Raw genomic sequence first — 19,600 nt, 5'->3', positions numbered from 1 at the left:
ATGTGGCTAGTATACGCACCACAAATTACATGCCCAGGATGAATTTATGGTTGCAGCCCTATATCCACTTACCTGGGAAGTCTCACTGAAATCAGTGCGACTTACCTATAAGTAAACAGGTATAAGACTGTGCTATAAACCAGGTGAAGATTTGCAAAACAAGGGACAGGAAAGTTTCCTCTGTTCCAAAGTTAAACATTCTATGCCTTTGTTTTCAACTCAACTCTAACGGGTTAACGTCAGCCTGGGAGTATAATGTTCATCTTTCACTCTTGTCTATATGCCTACATAAGAAGAATAGGGCTGTGTTAACCTGAATGTGTTTCTTATATTGAGTTTTCCTTGGTCCAATAAAAGGTATTGCCTCACTGCTCTGAGTATTTTATTCCATGGGATCAACACAGCTGCTATGGCTCTGATTAAATACTGGAGCCACTTCAAAATCATTAGCTCCACCAAATATTCCTGCTTAGACAGTTTCTCTGCCCTTCTGCACGCTCCCCGCCTAGCAATCCACACTGTACATTTTTCATACAAAACCAAGCAGCCTGAAAGTCCATAGTCACTGCGTACACACCACCACCCCTGTTCTAAAGGCTGTTTCACGTAAGATTTTAATGGGCACAAACACCTAACTTTATACACCTGCTAACATGTAGCTGAAGCACATATACATCTACCATGGAAATTCTATGCCAGGAAATAGACTTTAGCTCCATGGGGTCTCATACTTGTGTGGTGTACATGAATTGGGGAAGAGAAACGTGTGGGCCTTGAGTGGTTGTGATGTTGCATTTTATTGTACAATTGTTTTAACATATTGCTATCCCACCCCCGGTTTGTAATCCTCTCTGGGTGTTCAGTGGGTGGAAGAGAAGGATAAAATAAAAATGATACAAGCAATTCCAAAGGATTTGGTGGGCCTGGGCCAACTGCCCATCTGTCTGCTGTGCATTATGGAGTTCACATTGGCCACAGTGCGCAGCTTACTGCCAGCACATTTGCAGGAGTCTCCTAACCCTGGGTTAGATCTGGTTTACATGAGTAGAGAGTAAAAAGCAAAGAGCCAAGTGCTGAATTAACACAGACCATGCTGTCCACAAATGCCCTTAGGTAGTCCCAACTGTGTCTCTATCCACTCACTCTCTCTTCAGGGCCCTGCCACGAAGCAAGCAGCAAAAAAAGGACTGAATGAACCCACAAGTTAAAACACAGACTTAGCATTACCTGATATATTTTGCAATAACATCCCTCAGCTCCAACAAAGGTAAGCAACTTGTTGCTTAACACCAAAGGCCATCCCCCCGCTTTTTTTCTTTGCCACCAAACATACTCAATTTATTCCTACAGTCACAAAGGGTAAAGATGTTGATACTGAAAAAATAAAATAAAAGCTATACCTGTCCAAAGAGAATTTACAGTTGCGTGCAGCTTTTGGGCCACAACTTGTCAATCATAATTTGGACTATACATTGAAAAAATAAAAATAATTGTGGAAACTACTTTCTCTCATGCGTGTGATCTTATAGATCATTATCAATCCCATGGCTGGAATACTGATTTGAAGAGTGAGAGAATACAGCTCTCCCACACTCACACAATGGGAGCACAGCTCCCCCAGGGTGAACTGTGTCTGCAAAGTACTGCTTTCAGCAACACTTGGGTCTGAAGTAGTCACCTCCCAGATTCTGTCTTCTCAAATGGCCCTCAAGATCCTCTGTAGATATTTCAAATGAAGATGCACTGCTGGTCCTTCCTTTAATTAACAGCAGACTTTTTTTTAATACAAGTCATCTGGACAATTCAAAGAGATGGAACATTTCAGAATGTCAGACTCATTTCTCATAAAAACAAAAGCCAGAAGCGGCTTCCTAATCCCGCCCCCCATTCCCATCCCAGTATAAACACATTGTTCCCAACCATCAGCACAGGCATCCACATATCTGGCTAGCCATGTGACTTGCTGCTCACATGAAAATGATTACCCTGCACACAAAAAGAGACACGCCAACTGGAAAATTGGCCTGCCCTGCTTCAAATTCCCGAGTGGTTCACACACATCACGCTCTGGGAGAACGTGGCTCTCAAACTACACCATCCATAAACTGTAAAATCATAGGGCTTTCAAGAAAGCCTCACTTCAGTAGCAAAGCCAACATTTCAACAGGGAAAGTTTCTTGGGAACGCACATTCCCCCTGCTCCCATTAATGGAGTGATGTGCACAGACAACGGAAGTAGAGCTTGAGAAAGTCCTATGAACTTCAGTGCATGGCTCAAGGCCAACTAGTCAGAGAGCACAGCCCTCTTCAAATTGCTGCAGAAGGACACACAGTTAGGAAATACTGCCATAATTCTGGAAAACTATATTTCATGCCTCATACAGAAACACTTCATTTGAAATATTTATATATATATATGAACTCACCCCATATGTTACTGGAAGGTGCCCCAGTTGGCATTGGTGGCAGTGGTCTGGGCCTTGATTTAGGCATGGCAGCCACAATCCTCACAGGACCCAAGTACTCTACGTAAGTGCCTGGGAAATCTCCCCATTCCTTGGTACGTTCATTGAAGCCATTAAGCCAGCCTTGGGGGTTTCTCTCATCCCCTTCCTTATAGTCCACACAGGCATGCCCTGCCCTGCTGACGGTGAGCAGGTCTCCGGGGCTGAGAGACAGGTCTTCCTCCCGATCCTTCTTATATTCATAAAGAGCACGGTACTGCAATCCATCGACTGAGGCCATGGCTAGAAAGCTGGGAGGCTCCTGAGTTACATCAAAAAGTTGACAGTCGTGTGCATCCTCACAGGCATTGGGAGAAGATGGAAGGAGGTAACTAGGGATAGAGAACTGCAGTTGCCTGGGTTTTTAAAAGCAAAAACTTGTAGCCCTTCCACTGGCTCCCCCTGGTTTCAACTCCCTGAGCACAACTCCTTGTTTCACAAAGGAATGATGTCAGAAGCAAGCAAAACCTGAGGGCTCAACCGTCTGCAAAACTCCGGCCATCAATCTGCGGTCATCTTTACAAGTACCGCCAGTTCCCAGCTGAACAACTTAATGAGGCAGAGAACCAAAAAACAACAACCGGCAGGTCTCCTCTCTCTGTTCAGGCAGTTGCAGATTCCAAGTCTGGTATCAACAGCAGATTCCTTGGCAGCGCCTTCTGCTGTAAGAGTAAGACAGTGACATTAATGATTTCATAAAGACACCGAGTTGCCAGCTTTTCAGTCAGTCTCTGTAGCTGTGCCTTTTAAGGATGGCTTCATGAGGATCACCCGAAAATGATTTTTTCTCCACACCAGGCTGTGAAAAGCCAGATGAAGCTGCTGTTAAAGGCACATGAGAAGGATGGCCCCGTCTCTTAACACCTGTTTCTGGCCAGCTGGTAACCTTGTAAGGATGCAAATGCATTTTCCCACCTCTGACCCAACCCCAAAAAGCTCAGCGTGCTTGAGAGAAGAACCTACAATCACCGAAGAGCAAGCAGAGAACGTCTTTCGAAATAAACCCCTGAAAGAAGCTCCCCCACCCCAACCAACACCTCCACAGGTTTATTGGACCACAGCCCAAACAAGGGTCCCATAGAACAAACTCAAATGGTAACATCTCGCTGCATTTTGAAGAAGCGTTTTAACTGGGAGGCCAGAAAAAAAACAAATCTATCCTGCGCAAATGAGGCTACTACGCGGAGCATGCAAACCTCAGTCCAGGGACTCATTCAACGAAAGTTTCCACCCTCCCCGCACATCCCTCCAAAATCGCCTGAGCGCAGCCTGTTTAAGCAACAGAAAGGAGCAAGATGCGGCGCACGCGCAGGGGGGGGGGGTGCATTTTGAAGCATACTCTTCTACCCATCCACTTACAGGCAACTCTGCACTAAAGCCTCTGGGAACCGGAACCCCTGTAGTTCCATGCGTGTCACCTGTTACAACTTGGCCCGCTGCCGCAACCTGGAGGGAAGGGCAGAGGGGACAAAAAGCAGGCGCGCTTCCCGACCGCGGACGGCGCCCGGCGTCCCGCCCGCAATCTCTGGATGTCCCCAGCAAAAGGCAGCGGGGGAGCGGGAAGAAGGGTGGGGCCCAAAGTTGCCGGCGGGCAGCTCCTCTCTCCGCCCCCGCCCCCCGTTTCTATGCATAGTAATTCCGAGGCAGTTGTATCAACCGGACGCTGTGCACCACCACCGCCATCCTTTGCCTGCCTGAAAACAATTTTACACCCCTGCACTGCTGAGCAGGATTTATTTGGTGATGTCAGCGGGCACACCTCTCGGTTGCCTGAAATGTAGAGAGCCCAGGCAGCTCTGCAGTGGGGGGGGGGGGGGAGAAGGGAGGAAGGAAAGAAAATGGGAGTAAGGAAAAAGGAGGTTTGTGTGGTGACATGAAGTCTCAAGCTGGGAAAGAGAATGGGAGAAAAGGGAAGGAAGGAAGGAAGGACGGACGTGCATCGGACAGACGTTTTAATTCGCTGCCCCGCCAGTGTCGGCTGGGCGAGCGCAAGGGGATAGATACGAAGTGGACGTGGGGAGCGAATCGTCCGTATCCCGTGGAACAAAAGTGCTTTGCTCAGCGGCGCGGAAGAGGGCGCTCTAGGGGCAGGAAGCCACGCGGCAATGGGGGTTATTCTAGGCAGCCCGTGGGCGATATTAGCTGCATTTGTGCACAGTCGCGTCTGGGAAACTTGACCCTTTCATTCCGAGAACTCGTGAACGGGTGTTATAAGAGACATGTGCACGTGTGCATGCCGCACTGCTGTAGGAAGTGACGGCGAATATGAATGCAGTAGCAATCAAGTTTGCTATTTAAAAATGTATGGCTGCTCCCTTAAGTCGGGCTTCAGTGCTTAACTCTCAAGGAAGCGTGCAGAGGACTGCCGCAACCCCAAGGGTTGCAGCCTATTTGCATAAGATTGGGTATGTTTACCCCAGATAAGAAGCGGGAGATGAACAGCCTCCCGGCAGCAGCCCTCCTGCATTGCAGATTCTGCACGGAGGAGCAGGGGGTTGGGCTAGATGACCCTCCAAGATCCCTTCCACTTCTACGATTCTATGTTTGGGCTCCTGTAATATAATTCTCACTGGGCAGGCTTGTCACTTTCCTCAGAGGCTTTTAATGTTTGTTTGTCACGCCGCTGCATCTTAGCAGAAAATGCGGGGGGGGGGCGCTTTTGGAGAAATTCGCCGATGGGCAACAGTCCTGAACAAGCTGTAGGCACAGAGAGCACATCCCCAGCCACTTATTGGTCAGTGCCCTGTTTATCTTAATGCAGAGATGGCTAGCCTGTAGCTCCCTAGATACTTCTGGGCTTTTTCCCACCAGCTCCACCCATCATGGCTATTGGGCCAGGGATAATGGGCAACATCTGGAGGACCACAGGTTCCCCCCTCTGCAGATTTAGTGGGAAAGGAAAGAAGGCTGGATGAAACCAACAATATTTGCCCCATTTGCTCTCAGGGCTTTGGCCACATCACTGCCTGCACACACCCAGCCTTTTTGTTGTTTAGTCATTTAGTCATGTCCGACTCTTCGTGACCCCATGGACCAGAGCACGCCAGGCACTCCTGTCTTCCACTGCCTCCCGCAGTTTGGTTAAACTCATGCTGGTAGCTCCAAGAACACTGTCCAACCATCTTGTCCTCTGTCGTCCCCTTCTCCTTGTGCCCTCCATCTTTCCCAACATCAGGGTCTTTTCCAGGGAGTCTTCTCTTCTCATGAGGTGGCCAAAGTATTGGAGTCTCAGCTTCAGGATCTGTCCTTCCAGTGAGTCTCCTCCAGCACCATAATTCAAAAGCATCAATTCTTCGGCGATCAGCCTTCTTTATGGTCCAGCTCTCACTTCCATACATCACTACTGGGAAAACCATAGCTTTAACAATGCGGACCTTTGTCGGCAAGGTGATGTCGACGCCCAGCCTTACCTCCTTATAATAAAAGTAAGACTTTGAAAATCAGTAACTTAGAAAACTAAATTTAAAAGCATACTTCTCCAGGATTTAGATGACAGATTGTAGCTACTTCCCTGTTCCTCTTTAGCTGCACAATTTGGTAGTGGGAAAGGAATGAGTTCTTTTACATTTCAGCATGTGAGTAAAATTAACAAAGTTGACAGCACTATTCTCATACTGAAGGAGGCAACCATTCAGATCCACGCAGCCTGCACTGCTTCCAGCCCAACCCTGCTACTATGCAACTGTTGAGCAAGTTTGAAAATAATACTACAGTGGTACCTCGGGTTAAGAACTTAATTCGTTCTGGAGGTCCGTTCTTAACCTGAAACTGTTCTTAACCTGAGGTATCACTTTAGCTAATGGGGCCTCCCACTGCTGCCACATGATTTCTGTTCTCATCTTGAAGCAAAGTCCTTAACCCGAGGTACTATTTCTGGATTAGTGGAGTTTGCAACCTGAAGCGTCTGTAACCTGAGGTACCACTGTAACTGGAATGAATTGGACGTGGGTGGGGAGGTGCTGCTTTGGCCAGTGATGTGGAATTTGTGGCCCTTCAGATGGACTACATTTCCTCCCACTTTTGCTGATGTTTGACATTGCAGCTTGAAACCTCTGAGCAGCTTTATTTATTATTTATTTTTTATTATTTTTCTGAATGGTTATTAGAATGCAGGTGGTAGAGAAAGCAAGGATGAATGAGCACACATTTGCCATTCTCCAATCCCACCCCCTTTAGTCTTTTTACTGTCAGACCCTTGACAAGGACCTTTATTATTATTATTTTAAATTCTGGTTGAGAAAGAAAGACCTGAGCAAGAAGAGATTATGGTGTCAATTAATCCCAGGGGCTCCTTACAAGTGAATAATGTTGGAACTGAAAGAGTAATTTTCAGTGCCAGCATGTCTTTTAACAACTTAACATTTGGAATAACAAATGAGACATCCCTTGTATTTCCATACGTTATAGTTGGACAGAATGAACAAAGACTTACTGGATTTAAACTGCCATGAAAAAACAAAACAAAAGCCAACAACCCAATTTATTTTGCAACGTGCCAGCTAGAGAGAAAATTGCCCATGTCTCATTTTCACTGTGATGAATTTCCAGACTAATGGACAGTACAGAAAAGGTCTAACACCTAAGCTGCTTTCACTCGCTATATCTACACTGCACAGATAGGCTTTTCTTATACGGATATCCACACTCAGCACGCGGATGTCAGAGGGAAGGGATGATTGGGGAGCCATGTAGTACTTCCACCCAATGGTCAGTACAGTGGTACCTCTGGTTACGAAGTTAATTCGTTCCGGAGGTCCATTATTAACCTGAAACTGTTCTTAACCTGATGTACCACTTTAGCTAATGGGGCCTCCCACTGCTGCCGCGCCACCGGCGCGTAATTTCTGTTCTCATCCTGAGGTAAAGTTCTTAATCTGAGGTACTACTTCCAGGTTAGCGGAGTCTGTAACCTGAAGTGCTTCTAACCTGAGGTGTTTGTAACCCAGGGTACCACTGTAGAAGGCAGCTTCCTATATGCCTAACCTGCACACAGGTGATGTGCTACACTAGGTTGTACACCAAATCCCTCCACCAACACCCTTTCCAGAAACCTGCAAGAGCTAACAACTTCTGGTAAAATTGTATTTGGGGCAATGGTTTATTAATCAAGAGGTGTCTGGTACAGTGGTACCTTGGGTTACAAACACCTCGGGTTACGAACACTTCGGGTTACAGACTCCACTAACCCGGAAGTAGGACCTCGGATTAAGAACTTTCCCCCCGGATGAGAACAGAAATCGCATGGTGGCAGCACAGTGGTGGCATTGGGAGGCCCTATTAGCTAAAGTGGTACCTCAGGTTAAGAACGGTTTCGGGTTAAGAACGGACCTCTGGAACGAATTAAGTTCGTAACCAAGGTACCAATGTAATTACGATTTTTATCTTAATACAGCTTTTGATAAGGCATTGCTTTTAAAACCAGCATTGGCCCAGAGAAGAAGGCCTCATTTATTTGTGTTCCATTTTCTTTCAGCCTTGAGTTAATTAGGTATATTCATCTTTACAGCTCCTTCACCTGGTGTGGAGGGCCTTTTTCCTCTTGAAAGCGAAGCAATGTTAAAGTTGCTACTTATTTATTAGCACTCCCAACCAGAGCAGAGTGTACCAGAATGGGATGAAATTACCCAGAGGTCTGGTTTGATAGTGAATCTTCTAAGGAACATTAAGTGTATCTTAGCAACCACATGCATCAAGGTTTGCAATCCCAGAGCAGGTATTAGCACCATATTAGATGTACCTATTACTGGAAGGCCCATCCTGTTGTAAGAGCAGCTCACTCCTTGACTGAGAGGAGTCAAGGAAGGGACAGTGAGTCCTTCCCCCATGTCAAATTGCACAACCAGTTTTTACGGTTGTGGTTATTTGTGGTTATTTAAGTGAAGGTAACCAAAAAAATATAGTCCAAAGTCATTTCAACAAAGAACAGCATTCTAACACTGGCACATAGTGTAATAGGTATATAGTAAACACTCTGTCCTGTGGACCAAATGACATCTTTTAACTGGAGTCTCAAATGTATGCCATAGGATTTAACACAGCTCTCCTATGCACAGTGCAGGAGATTTTAATGTTGTATTTTAATATTTTAAAATACAATTTTAATATTGCATTGTATTTTAATATTTTGTTGGAAGCTGCCCAGAGTGGCTGGGGAAACCCAGCCAGATGGGCAGGGTATAAATAACAAATTATTTATTTATTTATTTATTTATTTAGCTGCATGCATTGACATGCATCCTCTATTTATTTATTATTGACTTTATTCTTCATTTCTATATGAAATGGTATTCATCATTTGAGACTAGCAATTTATTTACCAAATATTCTGTTACTGGTGATCATCCATTCCTCGTGGTATCAAAATCCACATTTATTATTATTATTATTATGTGATTAGCTTGCCTAACAACTAGTGATTCCTGATCTTAGTAAGTAATTCTGTTTTCCTTTCTTTCCAAATTCATTCTTTCATGCTTCTTGCTGGAGTTGAAATATATAATATTGTCTCTTAATCATGAATATGTGTGATGGGTTTTACAAAGCTACAGGGTTCAATAAGCCAATGAATGTAAAGGCATCTGTAGGAAAAAGAGTTCATTAGTCATGCCTACCACCATTATTTACTAGCCTTCTTATTACCACCTGTGGATATTTTTTTTAATATTCCCATGTAGATAAATGTCATTTTGAAGCCATTTAATACTAATTTTGAAGCTATTTGAAACCCAAGAACCTTTACTGATCCAAAAAAATGCAACATCTCTTCTGGCATATTTTGTTGCCTATCAATTTCGTATGGTTCCTCAAATTGTTATATATAACCTTTGACAACAGTATATTTTTCTTCTTAATATGCCTATCTTTGAAATTCAATTTCCCCTCCAGTTAATGACATGTTTTTTGTTTAGCTCAGTGTGAGCTAACCTTCAAATACTGCAAAAAGGAGAGTTTCTCTTTCATTATATCTGAACAGTAGGAGTAGGCAACAGACAGATTGTGAAAGTGGGCTGCAAGTAATCCCTGTAACCCCATGAGTGGCTTAGTTGTCTATCAGAACTGATTTCTGGAACATTACTTTTCATCTCTTTTATTAGGAACAAATTAGGAAGCACCTGGACCGCGTAAGCTGCCTTAAGGCACCTGGCAGAGATGCCAACTTGAATAAAATATGGGCGGCAGGTAAGCCCCACCCCACATAATCAATCACATGATGTGGTGCGCACACACCATTTGAATGGCAATGCCCATCAACTTGGGGACGGACGGACACAGCCACCTCAAATATTTTATGAGGTGGCAAAGCCCCCTTGGCTCCTATGGCACCTGGAGGGAGTGTGAATATAAATGAATATACACTGGTACCTCAGGTTACAGACGCTTCAGGTTACAGACTCCGCTAACCCAGAAATAGTGCTTCAGGTTAAGAACTTTGCTTCAGGATGAGAACAGAAATTGTGCTCCGGCGGCGCGGTGGCAGCCGGAGGCCCCATTAGCTAAAGTGGTGCTTTATTAAGAACTGGTGCTTTATTAAGAACTGTTCTTTGTTAAGAACAGTTTCAGGTTAAGAACAGACCTCCGGAACAAATTAAGTACTTAACCCGAGGTACCACTGTACTGATACTACACATCAAGTCTATTTCTATTATAATAAGAGCTAGGAACAAAAGTTCCAGGTCTCTGGTTTATTATGTGGCATCTGATTATGGCTGTTGGTTGTGATCAAGCTGCACATTTCAGGCTGGCACAAAATGTTCCGATTTAAGTTCCTGTGGCTTACATTAGTGGGTATTCAGAATCTGCAGAGAAAAATGGGAGAATAATCCTCTAGCCTCTTTAAAGAAGATTCATCTATCCTTTTGCATTCATGTGGAGTTTCTCTTGCTTGGCTTGCAACTGATTAAGCTCTCAGGCATCCTGGGTAAGAGGAGCTGCTTTAATGCCATGGCAAATACAATTCTGTTGGCTTCTCCTTCAGAGCTTTTGTTCCCTTTTTCAATTCAGAGATATGGCAGGTAGATGAAAGTGCTCTTTCAGAAATTATCTTCAGGCACTCAGAATGACAGGAGAGAACAGTGGCTCTTGGGCAACAGTTTCCCCCAAAGTGTCCTGATATTGCCTATGATGACCATGAGGAACACTTTGTTCCACACACACCCTTGTCTCCTTGTATCTATGGATGCAGTTTAGGCCAACAGAGCATGTAAATTAACCTGTAAGTTGTCACTTTAAAAACAAACGTAAAGGTACTTATTTTTAAATGGTCAAAATTAAATGTTACTTTTGCTATTATTTGTGTCGTCATAAATAACAAGCTGCATGGCTAAATGTTCAGAGACAAGAGCAGAATACGAATGTATTTGCACCACATGGATATAATGAAAGTTGTCAAAATGGCTGGCCCAAGACATTTTGCCGTCTGAAGTAAAGAACAAAATGGTGTGCTCCTTCCCATTCCATGCACAAAAAGCTGACTGGACTGGCAACAACACACAGATAAAGATTTCTGAATATTTTGACAACGTTGTGTCGAAGCATAAATACAAAATTATTACAGATATGAAATGATGTATAGTGAAATGTATTGCTTAGATTGGTGGCCATAAATAAAAGGTATTTTACTTATTTAGAATTTATAGGAAGGAGGGGGAGGAAAGGACTGAAGAGAAAATAAAACATGTACTTCATGCATTCCAGGCCATGCTGTAATCTATGTGTACTGTACTACCATATGCCTCATTATTTGTGTAATCAATAAAGTCACACCAGACTGCATGAAAATTGTTGTACTCCTTTTCTATTTTTAATTTTTGTGTCAGTTTTTCCAATAATGCTATTTGCCAAATTGCATGATACCACTGGCCCATAGTTAATACTTGTAATGATTTCCATGTCCTAGCAATAGTTGTTCTTGCAGAGGCTAATAGATGTGTTATGAATTCTTTTTTTCTAATTTGCAACAGGCGAGCACACAGTTTCCTTACTTCATTCCTGTGACGTGACTGGGATGAATTACTTGCTTTAAAAAAGAAAAGACAGTTGCATTATAAGTAATATGTTAACAAGATATTTGGTCACTGCAATGTAGGTGTATGCTTCCTGAAATCTGTCTTTCAATTTAGCTCAGGGACACTAACAGCCAAGAAGCCTAGCACACTGTAGGTGCTGAACAAACGTTTAGCTGTAGCAGTCAAAACTCCTTGTCTGCTCAAGCTGTACTGCAAGCTATTTATTTCATTTTGGTGTTTTAATAATTAATAAAGTATTGCTTCTGCAACTGCTTTACTTCTCAATATGTTACAGATCCATAGCAAAGCTGTTCAAGGGAAAATCCATGTTGTATAAATTCAGTTCATCTGGGACAAGATGGTAAGTGAATGGCTAAGTTGGCCCTGGAAAATGTGTAAAAGTAATCCTCCTGTAACACCTGTCACTCGCTCATTAGATTCACCCAGCCAAGAACCATTTATCACACCAATTGATTTTTCCATTTGGAAGGCTTAGTGTGTTTGAACACCATAAATGTTTCGCTGCAGCAGGGCACGTAGACCTGATGTAATGTATAGGGGAAGGTAGAAACTGAACCATCACATTGCAGAGGTGAGAAAGCACAGATCTTTATCTTTTCTTCCCTGCACACTCTTCACAGAAAGGGGAGAAAGAAGGAAACAGCAATTCTGTTTCAATGAGATTGAGAGAATGACCAACACTGGATGCAACGGTGTTTTCTAAATTAATATGGGCTGTAACATTAACAGACTTGCTTTCCATCTGAGGACAGAGAGCTAAACTAAAAAAGAAAGACTGTTTATCTCAAGTTGACACTTGTTGATCCCTGGGGTTCCCTGACCCCTGCAATATGCAACCTAGAATGTGTTTAAGTAATACAGTACTTCATAAACTGGCTTCTAGCCCAGGTTTGAAATGGAAATTGCCTTGGTCAGTTTCCTGACACGTGCTAGCAGAGTGTGGAAGAGTTTAGGAAAGGAGCATGACTCTTCCTTCTGAGCCTCTCAGTGGCTTGCAGTACCATGACTCAAGTTGCAGGAAGGGAGCAATCCCAGTTAGTTCATGGAATGTAAAAATAAAAATAAAATATTCATGCTTTTCCAGAACAGCTTGCCACAACTACAACCACTACTATGGAGTAATCACACAATAAACACTTGCATATATACCTGGAGTAAAGGTTTCCAGGGTTGAGAGATGGGACTTCATCTGTCAGGTAGGTTTGAGACCCAGTGTATCATAGGAAAAAATAGGATTTGCTTGATTCTGTAATGGTCCAGAAGGTGAGATTGGCGTTCTCAAGAGCTGGACTTCAATACTGGGGCTGCAGAATACCTTTGTACTGGTGAGCCTAATTATATGAAGCTCAAAAAACCAAAATGTTCCAGTTATCATGGATTCATTATTTGGACTATGGTTAGTGGAAGATGTCCTAGTTTATTTGCTCCCTCATGTCAGATCTCCAGCTTCATTTCAGGGCTGCAAAAGTCATGCTAGCCTGTTGACATGTTTCAAACTGGTCATGCACCAATGTGCACCAAAGTCAATATGGATTCTTCTTTACAGAACACTGTGAGAATGGCTTGCTGAGCAGCCTGGTCTACAGTGGCTTGTGTGGGTAGTACTGTCAGTGTTCTCATGGCTGAAGCTGATGAAAAGCCACATGTCCACACAGAGAGATATGGTCATGAAAAGGGGCCTTGCATCCCCCCCCCTTACTCCCCAGAGCCAGTGTGGTGTAGTGGTTAACAGCAGTAGATTTGTAATCTGGTGAATCTCCGCTCCTCCACATGCAGTTACTGGGTGACCTTGGGCCAGTCACACTTCTCTGAAGTCTCTCAGCCTCACTTACCTCACAGAGTGTTTGTTGTGGTGGAGGAAGGGAAAAGGAGATTGTTACCCGCTTTGAGACTCCTTTGGGTAGTGATAAAGCAGGATATCAAATCCAAACCCTTCTTCTTATTACTCATAATTAATGCTATTTCAAGATATTTTCATACCTCACCCATAGGAGAGATGTTAAACAACTATTCCCCTTGCCTAATTTGTGCCCCAATCTGTGGAGCACAGTGCCTTTCTTTGCTTCTTAACCACCAAGTAGCAAAGTCTGGATTAATTTGACTTAACTCGCCAGGAAAAGCAGCTGTGTGTTGTAAATCACAGTGAAACTGGCCATATTGCAAATAACTGGTGTGTGCTAGTTTAAGCCCCCCCCCCCGAGTGCCTGCAGCAGCTTCTCAGTATTCTTGCAGACATTACAAAAACAGCAGTTAGACAAGCCACTGAATGCAGCATGAGAATACCTGGAGTCATGAGGTTACAGAGCAGTACAGAGGACCTGGGCTGCTGCAGTCAATGCTGTGTTCACACTCCCGTTTACTATGCATTTCCAGTGCTGGGTTTTTAATTCGTGTTCACATGACATTATCCAAAATGCTAAACTACCCTGTACTTTGTTATAAAATACGCACTGTTTCTCAAACGAGCTTCACACCAATATTGGAGTCCTTAGACTTCTAGCCAGGTGTGAACACATTTGCAAAGGTGTTCATACCTTTGTCAATGACCTGTCATTTCCTTCTGGTGTCTACACAAATAGAAACAAATCTGACACTATTGAAACTGCACAGATATGAACAGCTTGTGGGAGGAGGAAGAGTGTGCATGTTGTATCATCTTATTCCATGAAAGACCAAAGGGGTGGGGATGCACAGGAAGAAACACCAAATATTCCTTCCTTCACAAAATTCTTAAGACTTAGAGTTCCTCCACTTCAATGCTTTTTTTTAGATCAGCAGGGGGAAGGAAAGCTGTTATTAATTATTGAGCTGCTACTGATGTCCAGATGCAGCACATCAATCTTCAGTGGCTTAAGGGTCCATGCACAGTACTGTTATATTTTTGAGAAACTGCGTCTTCTGTAACATAATCAGTATGGCAACTACTCAAGAGGAGCTGCTGTTTACAGGGACCAGCTCCTTATCTTTTTGCTACAGATTGGTGGCAGAAGCTGCAGCTTTGACTGGGAAGGAGAATTGTGGCCAGTTTCATTTGTAAACTTCTAACTAGTTTTCATCAGTAGGAAGCCGTCTTATAATTACTTATAAGATCATGTTTTCATTGGTCGTAAAACTTGTTGTTTTATGTATTTGATCAAATTGGGTGTGAGGTGGTGGTACTTTTATTAAAGAAGGATGTAATTAAAGAAGGAGTATAATGTTTGGGTCTTTGCCCTGCAGTGTCTGAACCAGAATATCTTATGTAACAGTTTAGATAGCTAGACTGGACAGGTCAACAAGCTGGACTGAAAGGTATTTAAATCCCTTGTTCTTCACATGAGAAAGAGAGAGAAGTATGACCATGTTAGACTGAAGCTGAGACCCTGTGGAGATCTGCTCGGTCTCCCAGAAAGGACTGCTGATTTGGTGAGCTATTGTTTATTTGCAAATGCTAGATAGGGCTTAGGAGTTATTATACAGTATGTGTATGTAGTGTTCAACTGTATGAGCAGGAGAATTTCAGACTTGCATACTGAAGCTGTCAGAGGCTGTCTGGTTGTCTCTGGGAGCAAGACATGAAGTGACCTCCTGTCTAGTTAATGCAGCAACCTAAGTAGAAATTGCTGAATCAGGCCAGTGGCCCGTCCAGTCAGCTTCCTGTTCTCACAGTGGCCAATCAGATGCCTGCAGGAAACCCACAAGCACAATAGCACTCTGCCCACTGGTATTCATTCAAGAGGCATATTGGAGGCATAGTGGATGTATAATGTAGCCATTGTGGCTAGTGACTATGGATAGCCTGTTCTATTATGTGTCCTGAATCATTCAGCTTCACTGGACGTCCCCGAGTTCTAGTGCTATGAGAGAAGGTGAAAAACTTTTCTCTGTCCACTTTTCTATGCATAATTTAACAAACTACTACCCCGCCAACTCTTACTCATCATTTCTCTAACAGTCCCAAATGCCATAACCTTTCATAGTGTGGGAGTTGTTCCATCCCGAGCTGGTCATAGTGTGGCGGAGTGGTTAGAGTGGAGCACCAGGAGCTGGGAAACCAGGGTTCAAATCCCCCCATAGCCATGAAGCTCACCTTGGGCCAGTTCAATCAAACCTATCTCACAGAGTTGTGGAAGTTGGAAAAGGGAGAGGGAATACTGTATATGCTACCTTGAGCTCCTTGGAGGAAAGATGAGATATAAATGTAATAATAGATAAAATAAAATAAAAGCGTCTTGGATAGAACAGACTACAAGGGCCTAGCTTTGTTGTGGCCTAGCTTTGCTGGAGTCTTCCTGGGGTCTTCCTGAACCCTGCAGTGTTCTGGTATAAGATTTCTTCAGTCCCGGCTTCATCGTACACCTCCTGCTTCCCTGTTCACCTCAGACTGCAGCCCCAACAGGAGGGAAAACTGAGAAAGGGCATTTTAAAAAAGAAAAGTAAAGCTGAATAAAATAAAGCTACCAGTTACAAGAACTGCTTTGCAGATTATGGCACAGAACTTGCCAAATATGACCTTGGCTCTTGGGAGGTTCAAATATTCCACACTGCCTCTCTTTCTGGGCTAGTCTGGGTAGCAAGCGTGCCAGCACAGCTGCCTCTGTCTGCTGTGGGTATCTTCTTGTTCCATCTCTCATCTGTTCCCAGACAACCCATTGTTTCCAAAATGCAATTGTTGCTCTCTTTGGCTAAGCTCAGCTTTTATAATTTTCATCTTCCTCCGAATTGTTATAATTAACATTTGTGCCAGGTTCATTTTCCTTTGGCTGAATTCTCATCACAGAAATGCAGACATTCACAACAAGAGAGAGCATACGAGGACTATTCAGTCTGAGCCTGTGTTTTCAAAACAGTGTCTCCGTTTTTGTCTGGAGTCGCTTTTGATTAATCCATTGTTCTTTCCCGCTTCTTAGAGGCTTATTGGAAAACAGAGCTCAACCTTTTTTGTACAAGAAAAAATGTTGGTTGCATGTGAAAGTAGAAATTATTAATCTTATCCATCCAGATCCTGTGGTGTGTGTGTGTGTGTGTGTGTGTGTGTGTGTGAGAGAGAGAGAGAGAGAGAGAGAGAGATATTTTGTTGGAAAGAATGCCTTTTCCAAATATCTTAGTTATTCATAGAACCTGAGAGTTAGACGGAACCCTGAGGATCATCTGCTCCAATCCCCTGCAAGCCAAGAATTGTGCAATACAAGCATTTGATGCCAAATAGCTGAATGAAAATAACTATCCAGAGCCTTGTTAATTCAGGAGAATTAATAATTGCCATTAAATCATGTGAAATAAGGGGAATACATTTTGTTGCAGGAAAAGCTGGCATGTATCAATATGTCTGAAATATATTGTTATAGGATTGGGGGGGGGGCTCAGTCTGGAAGATACCCCTGTGCCCCTTCTCACATCTATGATCCTGTATCTGAGACGTTAGAATCTATCAAAGGGAATTCTGTGAAGCAGTCAAACCAGTTCCTTTGTTAAGGTAATTGGTTTAGCTGCTCTGTTCAAAATAAGGACATTTATTGAAGAGCCAAGCAGAGAGAGATTGAGAAGTGGGAAACTATTTTTTTATTATTATAAAAAACAAAACAAAAACAAAACACAGTTTAACTAGGTGCCACTTACTTATCAGGAAACAAAAAAACAGAATACCTTCCATTTCAAACCATTTGGGTGAGACCCACCTAGGTTTCCATGGTTGCTGACCACAGCAGGAAGAAGGCAGAGAATAGGGCAACCTCCATGATTTCTATAGAGGGTGGGAAACTCTCAAAGAGAAGAAGAGAATTCAGATATTCCAATCACAATTTGCACAGTTGTTGGGGTGGGGGAGAGGAGGGTGTGGTGTGATGCAGATTTTTGGCACCTGCAAATCTCTGGGTAGACCGACCCATGGCAACCTGAATTCTATCTGATCTGACAACAGTTCACATGCTAAGGGTAAGTGTGGTCCTGTGTGGCCTTCATAAATCTTGAAATGCCAGGATCTCCATGCATTGAGCTTCAATTAAGCACAATAGTTTCAAGCCTGACAAGTTGTATCAGCTGGCATGAAACACGCATTCGTTAAGTTGGAAGTGCAAATCTTCCAAAATCTGGACTGTTTGATGAAATAGTCAGCAAAGTGTCTTTCATTGAGTAGGTTGGCTATCCTTCCTGAAACTACTACTTTCTCTTCATTTTACAGTTCCATTCACCACCTCAGATGTCTTGTTCAGCAGGTTTTTCCCTCAAACTGTGGTCAGCAAATAAATACCACTTCCTTCCGTGTGTCCTCCTAAAATCCAGTGAGGCTCAATTCATTTCAAAGTTCTGCAAACCACATTTGGAGTCTTGCCTGCTGTCCAGCTATATGAAAGGGAAGCTAAAATAACACCAGCACCACAGGAACATAAATGGGCTCTTTTTCCTATATATTTCAGTGCCATCTGCTGGAACTGGAAGAGTGAAAGGAAGAAGCCCTCCCTCCGTCCCCTCTCACTGGATGGTGACAGCCATTGGAAAGATTAATGATGATGTTTTTAGCTAGATAAATTTAGTTTAAACAGTCTTTGAAATGAAACGAAGTTAACTTTCAACTTGTTGACAGTGGAAACATTTAAGTTAGGAAGTTACCTAGTAAGTTCATTTGTGAGAAATGGGCTCAAAAATGATGAATTGCCTTTTGACGTTATTTTTCTTTTTCAAATGCAGTGAGTGGGTTTCTTGTGCATTAATTTACCCACAACCTGTTCTGCTTCACCTGAAAGCAACACTTGCCAGTTTTCAGAATGGTTAAGAATGGGTGGGGTTTTTTTTTTTTTTTTTTTTTGTTTACATGCTTGGAACATATTGAGAGATTCTGTGTGCTTAATAGACTATACTGCATCAGTGGCTATATTACACCTATTGGCTGATAAAGTACTTGTAGTTAGTTGACTTACCTAGATCTTCATGCCAGAAAATAGTCATGTAAAACAAAACCACCCCTTTCCAGTAAAGTGAAACTGGATGTGTAAAGGAATTTGAAACAGAAAGCAGAACTCGACAGCAGGCTGTAATTTAAAAGGCTGGAAGAATCAGAATTCCTAATGAAACCCTTTCTCCTTATTAGCCGTGCAGGAGCCTTGCATCAGGCGACGGCATGAGCTGGTTCAGTTGGGTAGGTGAGTAATGAGATTCTCACAATAACCACAGCCTGACTGCCTTCATTTTGCAAAACCCCTCTGCACTTCTGAATTCTGTAACTAGCACTTTGTATACAGTAGTCCAGTAGCAATGGGATGTGTTGCAAAAGGAAGGCTGTATAAAGTCAACCCGGGGAGAGCCAAGGCTATCTGGCCAAAAGGGTGGGAGATGAACTGCTATAGGACTGGGGTATCTGTTCCAACCTCAGGTGGGGAATTACTTGATTGGGAAGAGACAGAATATCCAGGGCTTCCCACCTGCCTGAAAATGATAGGAAAGGGAAGTCAGTGTAGTTTTGAATGAATGGACGTGGACACAGTGTTAAAAGGGGTGTGTGTGTGTGTTAAGCCTGCATACAGTGTGATCTACAGACATGTATCTGAGTCTGGTAAGGGATGAGTACAGAGACAGAACAACTATGTAGAAGACCTGGGTCACCTTTCAGGAGCACCAGATTCATTACCTCCAATGGCCTTGTTCATGTTTACGAGACTCTTTGTGCACTAACTGCATGAAGGGGCTCCACGTGATTGAAGGTGTTCCAGGGCTCTACTGTTGCTCCACTCCTTGACATCCATGTGTTGAGCATAGACACCCATAAAGGGTGGATAGCTCTCTAAGGGCAGTAGATCCCTGATCACCTTAGGCTCAGGGGTCAAACTATAGATGACAGGTGTGTTTAATTTAGCTTTTATTTTAGAGTAAAAACTGCCCTAGGGCAATTTTGGAATACACTTCCCATTTAGATCAAAGGCCTGTAGTAGCAACTGCTGAATTTGTCAAATTCAGTTCCTTACGTTTCCGGTCTTAATTAAGTTCAGTTCCCAACATTTCTGTATCTGTTTCTTTCTTTCTTTCTTTCTTTCTTTCTTTCTTTCTTTCTTTCTCACCCCAAAGTGGCAGCATTTTAGTCACATTTCCTCTCAATAT

At 43.2% G+C, this 19,600-nt stretch overlaps 1 protein-coding gene and 1 long non-coding RNA gene across 4 annotated transcripts in view; one reads left to right on the top strand and one right to left on the bottom strand.

Annotated features, from left to right (window-relative positions):
• LOC309534522 (phosphatidylinositol 3-kinase regulatory subunit gamma) overlaps positions 1 to 4,017 on the bottom strand; it is a 246,006-nt gene extending 241,989 nt beyond the window's left edge. Inside the window, exons 1-2 of one of the 3 annotated variants that reach the window (XM_082226732.1) lie at positions 3,864 to 4,017; positions 2,427 to 3,166 (exon numbers count right to left, since the gene is read on the bottom strand). In XM_082226732.1, coding sequence (XP_082082858.1) covers positions 2,427 to 2,745 — 319 coding nt within the window. In that variant the 5' untranslated portion in view covers positions 2,746 to 3,166; positions 3,864 to 4,017. The remainder of the gene's footprint in view (positions 1 to 2,426; positions 3,167 to 3,863) is intronic. The other 2 variants (XM_082226730.1, XM_082226731.1) reach the window with 2 other exon arrangements.
• A 938-nt stretch (positions 4,018 to 4,955) lies between these two features.
• Positions 4,956 to 11,360, top strand: LOC309534573. Its single transcript, XR_014220788.1, has 3 exons — positions 4,956 to 5,081; positions 9,599 to 9,683; positions 10,506 to 11,360. It is a non-coding gene; the product is annotated as an uncharacterized lncRNA (long non-coding RNA).
• Positions 11,361 to 19,600: the final 8,240 nt, after the last annotated feature.

This window comes from Podarcis vaucheri (genome assembly GCF_965113315.1).
Source record: "Podarcis vaucheri genome assembly, chromosome: 6".
Lineage (NCBI taxonomy): Eukaryota > Metazoa > Chordata > Lepidosauria > Squamata > Lacertidae > Podarcis > Podarcis vaucheri.
The sequence above is the reverse complement of the archived record's forward strand: the minus strand, read 5'-3'. Positions and strand labels throughout refer to the sequence as shown.